The 21,745-nt window shown below is 42.4% G+C and overlaps 1 protein-coding gene across 1 annotated transcript in view; it reads right to left on the reverse strand.

Moving 5' to 3' along the window:
* The window catches only part of EIF3K (eukaryotic translation initiation factor 3 subunit K), a 56,117-nt gene that overhangs the window by 31,604 nt on the left and 2,768 nt on the right, over positions 1-21,745 (reverse strand). Inside the window, exons 2-4 of the mRNA XM_069206975.1 lie at positions 8,624-8,722; positions 5,976-6,096; positions 4,416-4,490 (exon numbers count right to left, since the gene is read on the reverse strand). Coding sequence (XP_069063076.1) covers positions 4,416-4,490; positions 5,976-6,096; positions 8,624-8,722 — 295 coding nt within the window. The remainder of the gene's footprint in view (positions 1-4,415; positions 4,491-5,975; positions 6,097-8,623; positions 8,723-21,745) is intronic.

A 21,745-nucleotide genomic window follows, 5' to 3' on the forward strand; every position in this document is an offset into this window, starting at 1 on the left:
GGTTTAGAGGAGCACTGGAGAGGCCACACAGACACCAAATGTACACCTTCAGCGGCACTGGGCGGCCGGGTGCAGGGTGCAAACAAGGTATCGGGTCTCCAATGATTCTCTATGAGGGGGCCCCAGGGGTCACTCAGATGCTGCAGGCGAGGTCCAGGTGGTCGACTCGGGCAAACCACAGGCTGGACAGGGAGGAGGCCTGCCTGCTGAACGTAGCTGCACCGGAGGTCGGGTTCTCCACGGCCCGGGGGCTGCGGGTGCAGGCGTTGGATATCTTCGCCCAGAGCTTTTGCAGTCAGGGAGTCCTCGGGATTCCCTCTGCAGGCGTCCTCGTGGAGAGGTGAAGAGACCAACCCGGGGTTGGTACTTGCTTGCAATCGCCTGGGGATCCTCTCTAGTTGGTTGGGCCACCTGTACACGGGCTATGGGTGTCGGGTGCAGAGTGGTCAGGATTCACGCATTCGGAGTGCTGCTGGAGTCCTTAGTTGTTGTTTCTGCTTGGACAAGGCCACTGTCCACGGGTGTTCTTGGTCCTTATGGGTGCAGGGCAGTCGTCTGGAGCTTGGAAGAGGTCGCTGGTCCCGCTGGATGTGTGGCTGTTCTTGTGCAGGTTCTTTGAAGCAGGAGACAGACTGGTAGGGCCGGGACAAAATCAGTTGTGTCTTCCTTCTTCTCTGCTGGGGGTTCAGCTTAGCAGTCCTCCTCCTTTCTTGTCAGGTCACCTGGACTCTGGTGAGCTGGGTTCAGGAAGGGCCTTAAATCCTGGATTTAGGGGCGTTTTAGGGGTCAGAGGGCTGTAGCCAATGGCTACTGTCCCAGAGGGTGGCTACACCCTTTTTGTGTCCACCCCCTTTGGGAAAGGGGGCACAAACCCAACCCTACTGGTTCCTGTCCTACAAACCAAGATGGAGGATGTCACCTCCGCTCTGGACACCATAAGGGTGGCCCTAGCTGGGGTGGTCACTCCTCCGTTTTCCCTGCCAAAAGTGGGGCTTTGTCTGGAGGGGGGGGGGGGATCAACTCCACTAGCTGGAGTGCCCTGGGGCACTGGAACCCAAGGCTTGAACCTTTGGGGCTCACCACCAGGTTTTAAAGTTCCTGCAGGGGGGAGGTGTGAAGCACCTCCACCCAGGACAGGCTTTGTTTCTCACCACAGAGTGAACAAAGGCTCTCACCCCATGTGGGCAGAAACTTGTCTGAAAGTGGCAGGCTGGCACAGACCGGTCAGTCCTGCACTATTAGTTTGGTTAACATACAGAGGGCATCTCTAAGAAGCTCTCTGGGTGCACTTTTCAATAAATCCCACACTGGCATCAATGTGGGTTTATTGTGCTGAGAAGTTTGATACCAAACTTCCCAGTATTCAGTGAAGCCATTATGGAGCTGTGGAGATCGTAATGACAAACTCCCTGACCATATACTCAATATGGCTACACTGCACTTAAAGTGTCTAAGAATGCACTTATACATTGTTGGGGCATATTGCTCATGCAGCTATGCCCCTACCTGTGGTATAGTGCACCCTGCCTTAGGGCTGTAAGACCTGCTAGAGGGGTAACAACCTATGCCACAGGCAGCGGTTTGTGGGCATGGCACCCTGAGAGGGATGTAATGTCGACTTTGCCTTTTTCTCCCTACCAGCACACACAAGCTGCAAAGACAGTGTACAAATGCTTTGTGAGGGGACCCTCAGGGTGGCATAATACATGCTGCAGCCCTTGGGGTCCTTCCCTGGTCGCAGGGCCCTTGGGACCATGGGTACCTTTTACAAGGGACTTAACTGTGTGCCATGGGTTTGCCAATTGCAGAAACAAAAGGTACAGATTTTGGGAAAGAACACTGGTGCTGCAGCCGGGTTAGTGGGATCCCAGCACAATTTCAATCAAAGTGGCATCAACATTAAGCAAAAAGTGGGCAGGTAACCATGCCAACAGTGGCACTTTCCTACACCTGGGCTTCAGGTACAGTTAAATATATCCATTATGTGTCTGTTTTATTTTATGTCATTTAAAATATTTTCTAGAGACAAAGGCAGAACACAGATCACTGGAAGTGTGCCAGCTTCAAGTTAAATCTGATAGTATTTTTTTTAAATATGTCAGTAAATAAATGCTTGTATCCACCCTATCAAGATGGAAGCTGCAGCTTTTCATTTTTTCGTTTTTTCCTGTAAAGGCTCCATTTTAACATAGATAGCATCTGTTTTTATGGCACCCTAAATATAGTCACACTACTATTAACTAATGGCAGATAATGCAGCAACATTCTCTAATGCCAAACAGTCACCTTTACCAGACCAGGAGTCAACGTCAGATTAGACTATAGCAATTGCCAGCTTACATGTCAAGATACAACCATCGTGAAAAAGCAGCAGGTGGAACAAATTACAGCAGTAACCCTTAAAATTAAGTATCTTTTATATGTTACTACAAGAGGTTTGCACTGGCATCAGCTGACAAGCATACCAGATCAAAATAAAGTACTTTATTTGTGGCAGTGAGCAAGGATTTATTTCATTACAAAGTTTCAGATTTGATCCTGGCTGAAAACATGTTTTAGTTCACTCAATCTAGAAAGAGAAAATCACACGATACCTGGAAATATGCTAATTAACAGAGCTTCAATTTTAAATGCTTACCTATTAGGTGAAACCTACAATCTTCACAACAGGGATATTTGTAATATGAAACAGACCTAGTTATACCAGTTCTCAGACTCTCATTTGGAGCCTAACTTTCATATTTTCTGATATATTGTGATTCACATTATCACATCTAGGTTCCTTCAGGGGAGAACTGACTCGGAAGTAGTTTACCTTGGTTACAGATGATACTCACTCAAAGATTAACTCCACCTTTCTATACTCACCCACACTACTCTATCTGAAGCTCATTTCTAAAATGTTAGTAACTACAGGGACATTATAGTTTCAAGAGAGGGAAAACGGTCCCCTCCTAACTGCCTAATGTTTCTTACTTACGACAGTGAAGAGAAAACTCAAATGCACTAAGAATGCATTTTTCTAAAACACTGTAGAGTTTAGCACTTCACCAGAATCATCCTGATCGCATATACGCCTTGACAGCAAAAAGCCAGTCCTGGCAAGTCTTCCTAATGCCTACAATCCAGGATACAGGGGGACACCAGCATCACCATCAAGTTGTTGCCTATCAGACATGTCCAAAAGAGAATTCAACTAAAAAGTCTCTACTCTAAAGATACTGCTCACAGTTGGACAGCAGGATTTTTTTTAAATAAATGCCTCCATTCACACTCTAAGGCCCAGCTCTTGCTCACTACAGCCTCACATTAACAGCATTTATAGGCCATCAACTGTGGCAACCAGGTTATTCATTCGCAGATACAACAACAGAAAATATCTTCCAGCATCTGTACCTTTTGCCAGGTTTTCATGTCCTGATGCTTCAGCTACATATGAGGCACCCTAGCAGTGGTGTTATCAGCCTTTAATATTGCATTGCAATCAGATTGGATTCTCTGCCAAGACAATGAATAAAGCATGCAAAGTCTTAAATCTCACCCAGTGCCTCATTCTCCCAGAAACATTCCGATTCCACAACCCCATCCTAAAAAAATTACACCCACTGAAGGGCAAACAAAAAGCAGCAGGCCAAAATCATTTGCATAACCCACAAAATCATAAACGTACTCTATACCCCATCGTGGCACTGCTCTGCAATCTACAGTCAGTAAAAGTGCTCTAAAGCCAGGAACAGGTGGCAGGAGAGACATTAACAAAATAAATATTAATTAAAAATACACCAGTGAAATGCCACAGCGAGCATGAGAAGGTCACTGGATGTTGCAATGATGCAGACACAATCACCTCGAGGGCTGCAAACGTTTAGGGACTCAAACCAATCTATTTAATGAGACACGACTGAAGACAGGTTTATCGGAGCACAGTAGCACTTCAGGATATCAGCAAATGCGATACAGCAAGATACCAGCCTCTATGAGAAAGCATATGTTTTATGTCCTCTGTACATCGAGAAGTGTAGGAAATAATGGGGTTGTGGAAGGATTACGAAAAAATATTGTAAGAAGGGAATCTCGCCCTTTTAACAAGTTGGCATGCCACCCTGGGTGACTATCAATGTTACATGAAATTTCGATTACACTAGTACATTAACCACAGAGGCCTTGCAAAACTTTGGGTATGAAATGGAAATGAGGTGAAGACGTAGACCTTAAAGGAAGATAAGACTTCAGGAAAAAGGAGCTCTTACTCGGCCTCAAACTAATAAGCAAATCAAAAATCACAGGTAGCAGGCCTGGCAAACATAGGGTACCTGCTAGCCATACAACAAGGAAAGTCACACTCGGGCTGAATGGAGAATCCAATATAAAGCTACAAATTAAAAGGTTCAGACAAGTTTGTTACGAATACACACCCAAAACGATTGGAAATGACAGGTCTCCAGCAGGTCCCCAAGGTACAAGATCTGTCTGATTGGCCTTTCTTCTTGCTAAAATAAAGATTAGGTCAAGGGAAAATAAACAGGAAAATGTGTCCCAGACAACCCCGCCTCACAACAAGTGGCTGCAATCTCCTGCAACCTCCACCCTCTGTCCTTCTGGTCTTTTTAGCAATCTATTTTTATTTTCTGAAGATTATTTATTCAAAGTTTATTGAAAGAGAATTAACAGTCAATGAATGGTCTACAGCTTTTATCTTCCTCTAGCAGAACTGATTTTATGCTTTTTTGTGGGATATCTAACAGGATTCTTTTAAACTATGGGTACTCACATTTTCCCAGCGGCTGCACTGTTTGGTCTGTGATGTGACCGAGGGCCGCACTGATGCCAGCAGGGAGGCGGGCTGGGGTGGGGAGGGATAGTGGTAAAGTGGTTGTAGGCGAAGTGAAGCATATACATCTAGTTTCTGAACTGCACAATGTGAAACCAGAAACTTTGGTATATATTCCAGCTTTTCCACTTAAAACATTTGTCTAGGATCACACAATTTGGTTATGTCACTTTACCTCCTTTTTTTTTTTTTTTTTTTTTTACTTTTTCTTCATCATCACCACATATAAGGACCTCGAATTACCTCTTCAGGATGTATGCTGTATAAAACTTGTGTGTTTAATTTAATAAACTATAATGTTCTTCATGTACAATAGAAACCCAGGCCTCCCAAAGAGTTCACCTAACAACTGACTTGCCTCTTAGTTCCCAATTCACATTGTAGTCAGTGTTCGGTGGAGGGGATGGGAGGAGATGAATGTTTCTAAATTGATTTTGAAAATTATCATTTTATGATTAAAATAAACTTCTCATTACAGTGATATAATCTTGTGTACTAAGGTGAAGCGGTTCTGCATGTTAATGAAATACGCCTTTTGGATTTCAAACTGATCATACTTTTATACTTTTGCTGCAAAATGTTTTTCATAATGAAGGTGTTTCTAAAGTTAAGGGGTCCAGGACCCCCTAGTTATTCCCTTTCTTTAACTTCAATTAGCCTCTAAATAAATACTTGCCCGTTTATTTAACATTTGTTGGTGCTAGTGACAGTCGAGTAAGCGGCAGCACAGTGCTGCTGTGGACTTAGGGGCCGCATGTAAATGTCAGGCGGGCCGCACGCGGCCCCCGGGAGTACTTTGAGTATCAGTGTTTTAAACTTTGGCTATGTTATTAACTTCACAAACTTGGTGACGTTTAAAACACTTAAAAAAAGAAAACGATAGCAAGAGAAGCTGGCCACCTTCACACAGGATGAAACGCGTCTATTTGCCAGCTCACTGGCCTAGTCTTCGTGCAGCTTAGTACTGTTAAGCATCCCAGCAGTCTCCCAAAAACATTAAGACACATACAGTGATCTGTTCAGTGGCGAATTCAGCAACACCAATAGATACCACACCACGTGCCAATGTTCTTTAGGTGAAACACATTTTATTCATTAGCATTCCACTATCCAACAGGATGAACAAAAGATAATGAAAGGATACATGTGCCTGGTCAATCATACACTTGCAGAGGGTAAAGTCAGTGTGCGGGAGGTTTGTCAAGGCTTTCAACAGGATCTGAGCCGTTACAGACGTCTGGAAGTAAGCAGGGTTGAACTGATACCTGGAACACATAAAGGGTCAAAGTGAGGAGGATGAGCAAACATGGAATACTGCTCAGATTTTCCAATCGCGCACCTAGGGTATGAGAATTCCAGGTCCTATGATCTCAAACAATCATCACGATGCAATGCATACAATGGTGATCGGGTCATTAGGAGACAAAATACATTAAGTGCCTAACACCTGCTAAAAGATCCCACATTTAACGGCCTTGTGCAGGAGAAAAAGAAGGCCAAGCAGGTGTCCACAATTCATATTGCGACATGCAAGGATGGAGATAAACAAGAAACATACATCTATCTTGTACATCTATGCTCCTCACTGTTAGTTAGGTATAGAATCGTGTAACATCAAGGCAGATTGTCATCTCTTAATACTTGTCCAATAGTTTTACAGACTTTTTTAAGCAAGAAACTAATGTGTAGGTTTGCAATTCAATAAAAAAGGTGAATCTGCAAAACTGTGATCCGCAATATGGTATGTTTTTTTCCCCATTAGACCAATCTGTCAACGGAGATCCAAGCAATTTCTGACAGATGGTCCACATGCTTACAGCTGGGAGGCCACTCCACTGGAACAAACTAGTATCTTGGTTCAAACCAGTTTATTTAAAAAAATGACAATGGCTTTAACTTGAAGTCAATACAAAAAAAAAAAATTCATTCATGAAATATTATTCTTTATTTATTTTTAATGTGAAATTTGCCTCCAGCAGCCGATTCCATGACTAATTTCAGTGTTTCCAGTGCATGTTTTACTACGGCATTAGAGAGCAGTGTTTTCAATTATTTTATATAGGCTAGTGGTACAGGTTGACGTACAAACAAAACGTGTGGCGTCTAGGACAACTAAATTACAAAGCCAATCACTATTTTCCATTCCTTGTCAAGCCCATTTGACTACATCAAACTGCAGATTGTCACTACAGACATCAAAATAAAACGCTATTAAACAACGTAAACACACTTACAAGCAAAGTACCACACAGTACACTTTTTCAGATCTAAAAAAAATACTGATATAACAACTTACTTAAAAAAACAATGTTATGCTTTTGAACAAATCGCAGCTTTAAAGCTTTATCAATTCTAATTACAAAGTGCCTAGTGCAAATGTGAAGTTGTGACGAGAAGCCAGACCGATTAAGGACTGGCGGTATAATGAACTATAAGGCAATGTTTGTTGCAGGTCACCATTTTTCAGATGCTCCCAATCTCTTAAAGGCCACGACACATGCTGCAGTTCGGGCATTGATTAATCAAAGCAGAGAATACAATGCTGCTGATGAGGACATACATTTCTTTCAGACTGCAGCTAAAAATGCTTCCGGGTAATGGGCAAAACATGGCAGGTTGGGTTGTTTTAAGAGTTTCATATCTGAAAGTCTTATGAAAGCTATTTAAGGTATTTGTCAAAGGGTGGTTTAATGTACATATATTAACATTCTTTTTTATTGTAAAAGTGATTAGAGCAGGACTGCCTCTCAGCTTCCTTGCAGAGAATAAACTCATTGCTGGCTCGCGCTTAATGACTTTTGGGACTTTTGCCAATCCCGTTTATAGTTGGTCCTTTATTCAGCCTACCGACCATTTCAAAGAACATTTTGAAAAACGGGTCTCTCATTTCACTATAAGGATGTGGATCTTAGTATAAACAAACGTAACAGCTTAGTGGCATGCTTCATTGTGTAATCTGAAGTTCAGAAGTTTGAATTCTGGGAGACCAAAAGAAACTTTCTTCTGATCGCTGTTTGCATATTTTAGCACAGAAGATTAGTATAAACATTGGGGTTTCAATTCAGTTGCAGAACTGAACACAAACGAAGATACTCACTCACAAACCATGTTCAACAAGATACCTAATTTATAAGTGCAAATAGCTTCGATTTAGAACGGCAAGAATGGATCTTGCACATGAACATACATGTACTCCTGGGCAATATTATCCAACAATGATCTCGTCATGATAACGGGGGTAAATTCGACAAAAAGGACAAGGAGAAGACGTTTCAAGGAGTGGTTAGTCTTGAAAGTTTTTGAATGTCCACAAATATGTGAGATTGTGAATATTCATACATTCCTTGCCTATTCTGGAAATGGCCAGACACTTGTGCAGGTGGAGGGTAGGAGTAAGTACCCTTCTAGTATGGAAAGGGGAAAGAAACGCCCTAATGCTTTGTGAGGTTGTCAGGGAAGGGGATTTTTTCACTGAAGGAGAAAAAATGCGCAATGGCTCAGAGACTTTGGCATGTGCACAATTTCACGTTGGGGAAATAGTAAAAAACAAAAAGTTTTAAAAAGTCACGTTACTTTCCCAGGATTACAAAAGTACCTCTGGGAACTATTTTAAAAAGGAAAACTGTTGTAAATTTGCACAAATCTAGAGGAGTAACTGCATGCAGATGTGCAATTCTTTTGTGGATCACATCAGCGTTTGCAAGCCTACGATAGTTGTAACCTATATATAAAAAAAAAAATTAAAAAAAAACAACAGAACAAACATTATCGATTTGTGTAAACGAGACTTACAGCTTGAGCACTGCCAGATTGGCTTCTAGATCATAGGCATTTTCTTTGGCCTGAGTATCCACATAACGCTCCAGAGTGGCCAGGTTTTCGGGGTTATACCTAGCAAAGAAAAACCACGACAAGAATAAACATTTGTCCGTGTGATGGCTACGTCTAGTAAAGGTAACATTTCACATCTGTACTGTTAAACCGGACTGAATGTCAAAAGAAGTAGCAAGTTGAAGCAAGCAACACTATTTTGAAAATAGTGGATGCTAGAGAAGTAACAGGGATAAGTACAATGTTTTACACACAGTTGTTTAAATTGTCCTATATTGGTTAACATTAAAAAAGTAAAATCCCTAACATAGGTCACTCAAGGTAACCTCATTAAATTGGCAAGTGTGGAACTATTAAATAGTTCATTCACATTAATCCCAAACCTTATAAAGAAGAAAAAAAAGCGAAATTATAAAAATTCAACGACCCATGCAGCCCTTCCCCCCAGCTCCCCCACCCACCGAAATAGCACCTTTACAATCCGTCTAGTCCAACAATTAACAGAGGACAAAATATTACCACCCATTCACACAGTAATCGACAATGCATATACATTTCTTCCCGCACTCGCGGACACCACGTATAACTTTGTACATTTATTTTTAGATTATATATGTATACGCCCATACATCTTTGCAAACACGGAGGCCATTCTGCAGCTATCTTTCTGAGAGAGGCATAAGCCACCAGAGAAAGCTCATGACGTGTCCGACTACCTAATATTTTACACAAAGGTAATACACCGTTCAAATATCTTGGTGCCTGGCCAAAACGTAATTTGATAAAAAACAAAATAATCACCTTACATGAACCATAGCAAATAGAATGAACGAAACTGAAAAACAATAAAGACGGCTCACTTTCAAATAAAAACAGTATGAAAAGTGAGGAAAATGATCAAGTTGTTGAAGCTGTATGGTGCAAGCATTCTAGGTTAGTGTGTCAACATATTTGGTGGCAAGATACTCTGCAAGGAGCAAGTTCAAATCCCTGGATGATATATGTGGGTCACTTACATTCCAAGTGCACCAAACCCGCCTGGTGGGCCGTCACCCCACTTTGCAACTACAAATTGTTCAGCGTACATCACAATCATCTAATAAAATTAATCAGAGCTCTTGGTCAAAAAGATGTTTCTCCAATAATTTTACTTGAGAAAAAATTCAAAAATTGGACGTGTGATATACTAACCCGTAAGAAACTTACAGTAGTGCAACATGGGTTAGTTACCCAACAGTCCAGTTCTGTGCAAAACATATACCATACAGTAAAGATTACTGACCCAAGATCAAACAAGGCTCGCACACCAAGCATCAAAAAATGGATTAAAAAAATACTATTTGTTTTAAAGAAATAATGATTATTATTCAAAGACCTTTACAGCAATTGAGGTTATTACACTATTGAAATGGCAAACGATGTTTAGTGCTGGGCAAGTTGTTGCATAACAACTAAGCTAAAATTAATAACAGACCATCTGTAATTGGAATAACGAGGTTTTGACAATTGATGATACGTGAATTATTTAAAACACGCACAGGTTAAAATTACAATTTTGTAAAAAATAAAATTTAAAAAACGAGTAGAAATGCTTTTTCAGAAAAATGGAGGATTCAGAAAACATACATAATCCAGATAAAGCAGAAATATATTTAATGCTAATAAGCCCCTGTTCTTCATCCAGTATATTTAGCTTGGACCTTTTATTCTTCATAATCGGAGAAACTCTGCTCGGGCACGAATTTCCTTAGGAGGATTAAAATTACAAAAAGACCACAACTAGGGCTTCCAGTTATCACTGATCACAGATAAATAGTGCCAGAACAATGGATGTGCCGACTGACAGAGAATCTATAAAAGGGGCAAGCTTTTCTAATAAAGATTTAAGCTGCTGCAGATGTACACAGGTTTACACCTCTATGCGTATATTTTCATATGAATGTAATGCATGGTATACGCCCATCTTAAAGCAGTAAAACCCAATACCCATCCAAGTGGGAGTGTACCCTCATCTGTTAATTAAAAGTGGAAAATATTAGTTCTAGCTCTATTTTTACACACAATAAATATGGAAAAACAGACCGAAAAGTTTAGTGAATAAATGCCATACAAAAGGAAGTCCTACCCACAACGTTATTTCATGCTTCTGGTAATGTGCACTGTGCAGAGGGGATGAATGCGTGCTATGAAAGACAACAGGAAGGGAAGACAGAAGAACAGTTAGGAACTGTAAGGCAAGGGCAAGGCTTTGTGTAATGAAAATCATCTGTACATAGTCCCAACATCTTAATAATGGGTATAAGAACTGGTGAATAGTATGATGTGTGTTCCCATTCCCTGGTGTCTGAACCGGAACGTTGACAGTAAACGATGTAATAGAACATTGGTGTGTGATGTGTAGAGGAAACTAGAAGACAGCAACAGCTGGAAGATGGATGGATTCCTGAAATGACTTACCTGCTGTGTCTGTTGCCTAAGGAGAAATAAAGAACTCTCTGCCTGAGAGGTCACAGACTCTTGTAAGAAGACACAGCTCTTTCCTCAACATTCTGGCACCAAAGGTGGCTTCCACTGCAGCCCACACAACAACATTTTTCTGCATTATTCACTCTCAACATTCCAGACACCTGCTCACACATAAAGGGAATGGAACACACACGATACTACACCGTGGCTCGAAAAAACATTCCCCCAATATATTGTTTCTGAAACTCCATGTTTGATAAACTTCCAGAACAGATCCGGCATGTTTGTTTATATAACACTGTGCTATTATGTTGACAAACACTACCTGAACTGGTCAACGCAGCAAAAGGAGGAGAAAGAACTAGAAGGGGGTAAAAAATAAAACAAAATAAAAAAAAAAAGTCAGTCAAGACCGTTGAATTCTTTATTTTTATAGGGATGTTCTACAATGTCTCCCCAGCCTAAAAGGATAGGTTGGTATTTTTAATTATGTGAAAGAGTGGATCAAAACAAAACACACAATTCCGGTAATGTGGTGTGAAGAGCTTGTCTAGCGTTGGGGAAGCTAAAAGATACTGTGCAGTATTTATGGTGAGCAGGGCATTTACCACTTATATCACAGAGCGTTTGGTACTATTTCATTCAATTGGATAGCCACATACTCATGGCTTGCTATAAACTGGACAAGAACTCAACAGGTGCACCTGAAAGTTTTTGGTTTGAAACTTGGATACAATCAACATAGTATCCTACAATAAATCAAGTGTCCATATACAGTTATTCTTGGTAAGGAGAACGGAGCTTTACTTACATATAAGACTCGGAAATGTACAATACTGAAGACAAGAGGGTTTACCTTAATCTTTATTCTAAGCCTAAGAAAATTCTAGTGCTGTGGTACTGGCCTGTGTTGAAATGGTTGGGCTACCCATACCGATTGTGAACAGTCATAACTTCAGCAATTCAGATATCCATCTTTAAAAGATATCAATAATTGATATCTTTAATCATATCAATTACAATCCAGTCAGTGAACTGTTAAAAGGTAATCAAGTTGCTGTAAAACGCCTGCCATTTATTCATGTTTCTGCAGCAGTTCAGATTTCAGGAGATATAGCCAGTGCTGTCTTAATCATGCCGAAACCCTAACAGCCCACCACTAAAACATCTACTACAAAATGAGATTGCTGGCGTGTCAAAACATGAACTCAACATCAAGAAACCCTGAGATGGTTATAGTGAAAATCAATGATAAAGGGTAGTCTTGATTGGGTTACTGGTAAAAGTTATGCTCACACCCATAAGTCTGATCTCTTTATTATTAAGGCAGTAGGCATGGCTTATTTACTTCGAGAAGTATTTGTTAAAGCTAATAGGCCTCTAATAGTGGATTGTTATGACACAGTGTTACAGACTTCAGGCAGATATTTGATGCATGAAATGTTACAGACTGCCATAATAAGCAAGGGTTTTGGTGTTCTCCTATCCTGTGACAAACCTTAGAGGGAAAATATATTTTTTGCAATAACTCTTGCTGAATACAATACGTCTGAGCTATAAGCTTGATTAGTTCATTGGGAAAAGTTATGCCACGTGTGATAGTTATGAACTGTTTTATAAAGGTTACAACAAAGGCATGCGGAAAGGACGAGGTGGTCTTTCAGGGGACCATGAGCTGACACAGGGAGGAAGACAAGGACGAGGAAACAGGTCCGAACAACTGTGTTATTTACTGTTGCAAAGTTGGTCATTTTATGAAGGAATGTAGAAAAAGAGAGAGAGATGAGCAAGAGCAGGGACGGATCACCCCAAAGGACTGATGAGGTCCTAAGCAGGTGCAGGTCGCCCCCCCTCCTCCCCAACAAGTAACAACCTTGCAGGTCTCCCAAGTCAGAGCAAGAACAAGTATCACAGAAAATACTCTAGGTTGTGAGAAATACTGCAGGAGTAGAGACACAGGTCAAGATGGGAGGAGTGACAGTGCAAGGAGGTAATACCTTTTATGCACAACTTCAGATGTCCAGAGGGACACCAACCAACAATTTAATTCAATGAAAATGCCCACAGACAACCACTGTGTGTCCAGTACTATCGGTAACCCACAGGACTGATGAGGAGCCTACTGTGACAGTAGCCATAGGTGGTGATCCCTATAGTTGTCTAATTGACACTGGGGCAACCAAATCTTGATTAAGAGAAGGGAGACAACAACTTTCTCACAAGTCAATCAACACACAGGGATTTTCTGGGGCCGTTCGGAGGGTTCCTTTCACTGAATCAGTAAGCATGACCGTAGGAGACATGCAGATTGAGGGACCACTGTTATATTACCCAGAGGCACCAGTCAAACTTCTCAGGAGAGACCTAATGAGTAAGTTGAATATGACATTTCCTTTCTGAAAGATGGGTCGAGGGTATGTCACACATCTGGTACCACGCCAGGTAGGATGCTGTCACTCTTAGCTCACGTGGTGTTGGAATAACAGGTCAGGGCTATTCCAGCTGACACAGAGGCCTTTTTGTGCGGCATATATGTTTTAATAGTGCACACAACAGTGGGAAAGACAGTACAAATATTGTTCAGTACTGAGAGGCCAGGGGACCCCTCGAAGATCTGATACTTCAAATACAAGCCCTTGAAATAAGGCCAAGCTACAGCAGTGTTGACAGAAGACAGGAACAGTGGGGGTCAGTAGCATTTATGGACCTACGAGTCAAATTGAGAGACATATCAGACGTAGATCTATTTCACGACAGCCTACTGACTAGTTTCAGACAGTTGTGTCTGAAATGGATATTTCCATCGGGGTACAGCTACAATACAAAACTGTGCCAAAACACGCACAGTACATTTCAATGAGAGAAAAGGATTTGGCACTGGTACCACAAGTTCTATGGACAACGGGACCACATGACATGGGATTGATCAAAGAAGCAGAGCCTGTGAAAATAACGCTGAAACCAGGGGCAATACTGCACAGGGTACGCCAATATCTCTTATCCAAAGGAACAGAAGAGGGCATCTTTACCACTACAAGCTTTACTTGCATATGGAGTAAGATATGCGGTAATGTCACCATGTAACACACCGATTCTTCTGGTGAAAAAACCTAAGGGGGAACTTGGAGGATGATTCAAGATTTTCACCCCCTTAATGACATAGTAGTACCAGAGTTCCCTATGGTGACAGACCCGTCAGTCGTACTCAACATTCCCACTCACTCAACTTACTTTTCAATCAATCAGGAATTTGTAAAGCACACTACTCACCCGTGAGGGTCTCAAAGCACTGAGGAAGGGAGGTAGGAGAAGGAGGGGGGGGGGGTGAGGTGCTGCTAGTGCTCGAACAGCCAGGTCTTGAGAAGTTTCCTGAAGGTAAGGAGGTCTTTGGTCTGGTACAGGTGGGTGGGAAGAGTGTTCCACGTTTTGGTGGCGAGGTGCGAGAATGATCTACCGTCGGTTGTAGTTCTGCAGGCGTGTGGGGAGGTTGCAAGGTCAGCGGAGCGAAGCAGAGATGTCAGCTTGGGGTGTAGAAGGAGAGCCGTCTGTTGAGGTATTTTGGTCCAGTGTTGTGCAGTGCTTCGTGAGCGTGGGTGAGGAGTTTGAATGCGATTCTCTTGTTGACTGGGAGCCCGTGCAGGTTTCTCAGGTGCTCTGTGATGTGACCGTGGTGGGGGATGTACAGGATGAGGCGTGCGGAGGCGTTCTGGATGCGTTGCAGCCTCTTCTGGAGTTTGGCCGTGGTTTCTGCGTAGAGGGCATTGCCATAGTCCAGTTTGCTGCTTACGAGGGCCTGGGTGATTGTTCTTCTGGTTTTGGTGGGTACCCATTTGTAGAACTTTCGGAGCATGCGGAGGGTGTTGAAGCAGGAGGAGGAGCTGGCGTTGACTAGCTGGGTCATGGTTAATGAGGAGTCCAAGATAAATCCTAGGTTGAGTGCACAGTCAGTGGGAGTCGGAGCAGCTCCGAGAGTGGCAGGCCACCAGGAGTCATCCCATGCAGAGGGGGTGGAGCCGAAGATGAGGATTTCCGTCTTGTCGGAACTGAGTTTGAGGCAAACTGCTCTTCATCCATTCAGCGATAGCCTTCATTCCTTCGTGGAGGTAGGTCTTGGCGGAGTCCTTGGTGAGGGAGAGGATCAGCTGGGTGTCGTCGGCATATGAGATGATGTTGAAGTTGTGTGATCGAACGATGTTAGCGAGTGGGGCCATATAGATGTTGAAGAGGGTCGGGCTTAGGTACGAACCCTGGAGTACGCCGCAGATGATTTTGGTGGCCTCCGGGCAGAATGGGGGAGGCGGACTCTCTGGGTTCTGCCGGTGAGATAGGAGGTGATCCATTCCAGGGCTCTGTCCCTTTTCAGTGATTGATTTGGAAAAATGCATTCTTTAGCATCCCACTGCACCCGGATAATCAGTATCTAACTGGGTTTACTTATCATCAGACCCAGTACTGTTATTCACGTATACTGCACTGCTATTGTGAGTCCCCAAGCATATTTAGCAGGACAGTGAAAAATAATTTAAACAAACTGCAAAAGCACCCTTCTACAGTACGTGGATGACATTTTGATATGCAGCTCCACAGAAAACCCAGGCAGACAAGACACTATTGGTTTCCTTTTTGTGCTGGCAGAAAAGGGATACAATGTAGATAAAAGACAAATTACAATATGTGCAGACAGAAGTTCCCTATTTGGGGCAGAATATATCCAAGAACAAGAGAAGAGTGAAACCTGATAGGGCAGAAGGTATCAGAAAAATGCCCAAGCCCACTATGATAAAAACAAATGCAGCAGTTCCTGGGACTCTGCAATTATGTGAGACAATGGGTGCATGATTATGCCACCCTGACTGCACTGCTTCTGACCGCTCTCAAAGAGTCCCATACCACTGAGACTGAAATCAAATGGACCAATGAAAGGAAGACAGCATTTCCGGAGCTAATGTAAGCAATTACGAATGCTCCAGGGTTAGGTACACCTGAATAAAGCAAACGCGTTTGTCACTGTAACAGAATGATAATGACTGCAGTACTGACTCAGAAGACATCCATGGGACACAAACCAACTGCATACCACACATACCTGCTAGATCCCATCATGAAGGATCACCACCCTTGTGAGTAAGTGCTGGCCACAACGGCATTTGCAGTCCAGAAATCCACCACCATAGTGATGGGATCACCTTTAACATTGTTTGTAGAGCATGCAGTATTTGCCAACTCACAAAGAGCAAAGGGTACCCTCACGACTCAGAGGTCATCTGGTGACAAAGTAATGCTCCTCAGTATCATTGTTGCAAGTGGTCCGCTGTCACACAGTTAATCCAGCAACATTCTTTGGCACCCAGTTAATGACCATGAACAAGTACGACTGCGCCAATTGCATACTAGATGAAGGAAGTAAAGTAGGAAAAGACAAAATCGCAGGGAGCAGTTTGCTAGATGTCGATGGTTCCGCCATCATAGATCAAGAAACAAGGATTAGACATTCTGGAGAAGCACTGGTGAGAGTTGAACAACGGAGTTCCTCTGATACATTATAAATTACTAGCCAGATATCACTACCATCTCACTTTTCGGCACAGGCAACAGAATTAGTAACCATTACTGAAACATTGTAACAGGCTGAGAAACTAGAGGGCACATTTAATCAGACGCAGCGTTTGCAACCACCACTGTACATTCTAGCAGTCACAGATGGGAAAGAAAGGGATTTCTAAATTTGATGGGTCACCTGTGATGCACAAAGACTTACTAGCTCTATTAATAAAAGCTCTAACTCTCCCTTCCAAAGTAGCAGTGATAAAATGGGTGGCACACACAAACCAGTAAGACCTTATCGTCAGGGGTAACAGTGGCAGACTGGGCAGCAAAAGAAGCAGCTAAAGTATCCCCAGATTTTAGTGAACACAATGAACACACATCAGTTATGATGACAAGCAGACAACATTCTGCTGCCAATTTACCACTCCCACCTACAGAGATGGCAAGACTACATATACATGAATTACAGAAACAAGCACTACCTCGTGAAAGGGAATTGTGGGAGCAGTGACTTCATTTACAGGCAAGCCAAAAATGCCACACGCCCTGCTGTACACAGCTCTAGAACAACTACATCTCCCAGCACACACTGCAAAGCAGCATCTTCTTGCTACTTTGCAAGCAGATTTGTTTATTCCTCAATTAGCTGAAATGATTACTATGTACATTGCAGAATGTGCAGTGTGCCAACATACAGCACTAGACCAACATTAAAAGTGAGGTCCATTTAAAAATGTGCATTTAGAGGTTGTTGACATGATTGAAAAATGTAACAATTACAGACATCGTATTGTTTGTCCATTTTTATGATGGATTAAGGCAGGACCATGAGTACACAAAGATGCTAAAGCAGCAGCTATTTGATAATAGGAGAAGTCATACCTAGGTGGTGAATACCTGAGGCTATCTGCTCAGACAACGGCATTCACTTCATTATTGCAATGTTTCAGCACATTTGTACCTCCCTAGGAATAAAGCATAAATTGTCACCTGTTTATCACCCCCAAAGTAACGGTATTGTGGAGCACCTTAATGGCCTCCTAAAAAGTAAAACTAGTAGACTGTGTGTCACGTTGCAAAAGAAATGGCTGCACTGCCTACCCCTAGCTTTCTATACCTTCCGAAATCAACCAGGAAGTGATCACCACCTGGCACCCCATCAAACAGTGACAGGCCCTCCCATGCCCACGCCTCTTAACAATAGTGCAGCAAAAGACAGCTGCACATCAGACAGCTGAGGTTTTGGGAGATGAAATGGGATGTTATTTATCCGAATTAACAAAAGCTGCAAAGTTCCTTCTCTAAACAGGTATTGTGAAAGGAAAAGTGCACACCGCAGCCCACCAGTCCAGCCTAATGGACTACTACTGGCATTGCAGAGCATGGCTATGTTCACAACTTCCTCCGGGTTAGAGTGGTCTCTGTTCTTTGGTCAGCTTGCACATCCCCTCCCTGGTGTTTCCAGAAGTGAACATTTCAAAGATACATAACCATCCCATTAGCCATTCCAGTACCTTACTTTACCATCATCGGAGGAAAAGAGTTGCAGAATTCTTTGGAACTACAACCTGAAAAGACGTCCTGCAGGAGTACAGGGAGTACAGGTTGTTCAATGATGCCCAGTTGTTCTTTTGGAAGTGTTTTTCCATTTGTCCAAGCTAAAACATCTGCACGCTGGTTGCCAATAATTTGTTGGGAACTGATAAAGGCAATTAATGCCACCTAGGATGGCTTTAATGCCATCAAAGAAGAACTGCGAGCGAGGAGAGTAATGATCAGGCAGCATAAGCATGTGCTGGACTTGGTCAGGGCAATGGAGGGGGGTGCATGCACCAAGATCGGGACAGCTTGCTGTACATATGTTTCGGCCAATGACGCAGACAAAGGAACATTGACTGAGGCCAGACAAACTCTGCATACATTGCAGAAGAAAATGGTGAATAAGGGGGGTGGCCCTGATGAGTGGTTCAACAGGTAAATTAACTGAATGCCATCCTGAATGTCATGGCTATCTAAGACCTTGTTGCCAATAATTGTGGTGTTGCTCTTGATGTATTTTGTCTTCCAATTAGTGATAACATGCTACAAAAATGTTAGCCAGACGTTAGGAGGGATTTTTACCACTAGATTGGTCAACAAAGTACAGGATGTTGAGAAGATATACGCACTGATGTCTACAAAGGGAAAGGTTAGGAAATAGTTGAAATATCTACTAAAGGTGGGGAATGTTAAGGAAAACGTATAAAGACGAGAAGGCCCACCATCAGCAGGGAGAAGTGTAGAAATGTACGAAGTATATAAAAAAAATGTAAAAAACACAAGCCCGGGCTACTTACAGAGACAGGACAGAGTGGGGGTCCCGGGGAATGCAGAACATGGGTCCACTTTGTAGACAGAGATACATAATTAATAAAGCGTCACAAGATTGGAAAATTACAGCATCCACCCCACTCACCCCAAGCAAGGACGCGTTTCTGAGAAAATATGTGGATAAAGACAGTTCTAAGTAGGTGCACAGAAAACTAGATAGGCAAGCAGTTAAGCATAGCAGAGAAGAACACAAAAGATGCGTGGGGAGGAGAAAACTTAAGCTTCAGAGCAATAAGAGTTGAAGGACACAGGTAGTACAGTGTATGTGGAAATGTACCAGAAACATGTCGAATAGGGTCATATCCTGTAACTTGTTTCAAGTAGGTTCTGTGGAAATGTACTGCTTATTGCTGAAACTGTAGAGATAACGACATGCTTAAGCAAGTACTTGTCTTATATGGTAATGCACATGTATGACATATTGTGGTTTTGAGACAATGTAAGATGCTGCCTGTATAAAGTAAATGAGAATTCAGTTTTCAGTTCAACTGAGCTGACTGACCTCCCGGCTGTGTTTTGATAAACTTAAACTCTATTGGCAACAGAAGTTGTACCTTCTTTATTTCTCAATCAACACAGTTAAGCAAAAAAGGGCTGACCTACAGTTCGCTGTTGCATTATAAAGTTATATACTTCCATAATTAACAGTCAGGGCCCACAGTAATACTAAAACCATAATATGCAGGATCAGGAAAACAAAAAGCATAAATTATATCTCTAAATTTCACCTAGGACATCTGTTATGAGCGTTTGTCCATCACCAGCACTGTAGATCCAAAAAGAACAATGATCACCAAACGAACAGGCGTGGAATAACTGGAGAAATCTCTCACTCATTACTATACACCTTAGAGGACTTTAATATAGCTTATTCACTCCAGATCATAAATATCTTTAAAATCTAACTACTTCTTTACATCTCACAAAGACACTCAGATATAGGATGATAATCAAAATGTCCACCCCAACAGAATTCTCCCCTTCTCCCTCCCTCCAACTATACCAACTCAGGGCTACAACTATACTCTAAATCTCAGATTCGCCAACCTAGTGCAGTAACGGACTATATCATATGAAATACCACAAAGGGACCTGCAATGCTGTTCAAAGCTACCAGCAGTCTGAAATCACATAAAACTGTGTGTCTGCCTCTTACACTTCATCACCCAACACAGTGCTACATGCTGCGTCCCGTAACGCAATGTTGGCAACTCAGCGGTCATTAGGCAAAACACAAACACTTCACAAGTAAGATCAAAACAAAAATATCTTTTCAACCACGGACCCTATATGGTGTAGCGTGCTTCTCATGTAACCAAGTGACTCAGCGCTCCACAGAAGGGTAGTAAGGACTATATAAATGCTGCAATACAATACCTCAGATGGTCTACCCTTCTGGTATGATTCAGGCAAGAACTGAAAGCCTACAGAAGTGGTGTCACTGCACTTCACCACATCCTTCTCTGCATGAAGTGACATCATCTCCCAGCACCCAACTCAGGAAGATGGAATCACGAGATTTCCCTGACGTTTTCTCTGTAGGAAGTGAGAGCACTGGTTTCCATCTGTCAATTACGGCTTCCTCACCTTTTTATACAACTAGTTAGAGCAATCCATTGCCTGGCTGTCCACAGCCAAAAGGTGGATACAGCCTAAGGCATCACTTGTTGCAACCTGGAAGATAAAGGGATGTCAATGGACACAATCCTTGCTCCAGGTAAACTAGCTTCTTTGTGTGTCATTCCACACCATTTCCACAGTCACACCTACACCATGCCAATACATTTACCCCAGCCCTACATTTCACACCTCTAGCCTCATCCACATGCCACTCAATAGAATACACAATCTTCTCACAACACACTCAATTGATGTGCACCAATTCATAGATAATCCGGACATCGCAGAGATCAGCACCCAACAAAATCTTTATGCACTATTCATTACTAAAGCCTGAGTCACACCATCGTCTACACATATCCTGTGGATCCTCATCCCCAATGATTACAGCATTAAACCTTACCTGGAAACCCAAAACAAGAGGGGGACTTCCTGCTTATGATTGGACAGCCTGGCCCGGCACACTCGGGATCATCACCACACCCAATTCTTTTGAGCTCATTTACTGCAACATTCCTCTTTCAACCTCCAAAACACCCTCATTTCATCTGATCAAATAAGCAGTTCCTAGACGAAATATCAAACACTCACCCACATTCCTGGCAGATTAAACCTCCCTGGCAACTACGAAACTAAATTTACAAAGGAAGCCTTCTGAACACTTCTGAAGTGGAAATAAAACAATTCATCAATAACCCAAATGACACCAACGACAATGCACTGGACCTCATCCTATTAGTATCCTCCAAATATCCACTGCCACACACTTCTAACCCTAGCCTGGAAAGACCACTTTGCCATCCTGTTTACCACTGCATACACTAGACCTAAGCATCAAACAAACAAAAAGACGAAAAGTTACCTTCTGCTCCAAAGGCATCCACTTGGAACAAATCTGAGAACTAAATAACCTGCCAGAAAACTCTGACCCCACCACATATCAATATTCACGTTGACAAATACAACCCCATTATGAAAATTCATGTACAATGCTATGATTCACTGAAACCTGGTACACGGAAGAGCTTAGCGAAAATAGATGTACCATACAAAAACAGGAGAAGAAACACAAAAGATCAG

The sequence above is a fragment of the Pleurodeles waltl genome, chromosome 9, assembly GCF_031143425.1.
Source record: "Pleurodeles waltl isolate 20211129_DDA chromosome 9, aPleWal1.hap1.20221129, whole genome shotgun sequence".
Taxonomy (NCBI): Eukaryota; Metazoa; Chordata; class Amphibia; order Caudata; family Salamandridae; genus Pleurodeles; species Pleurodeles waltl.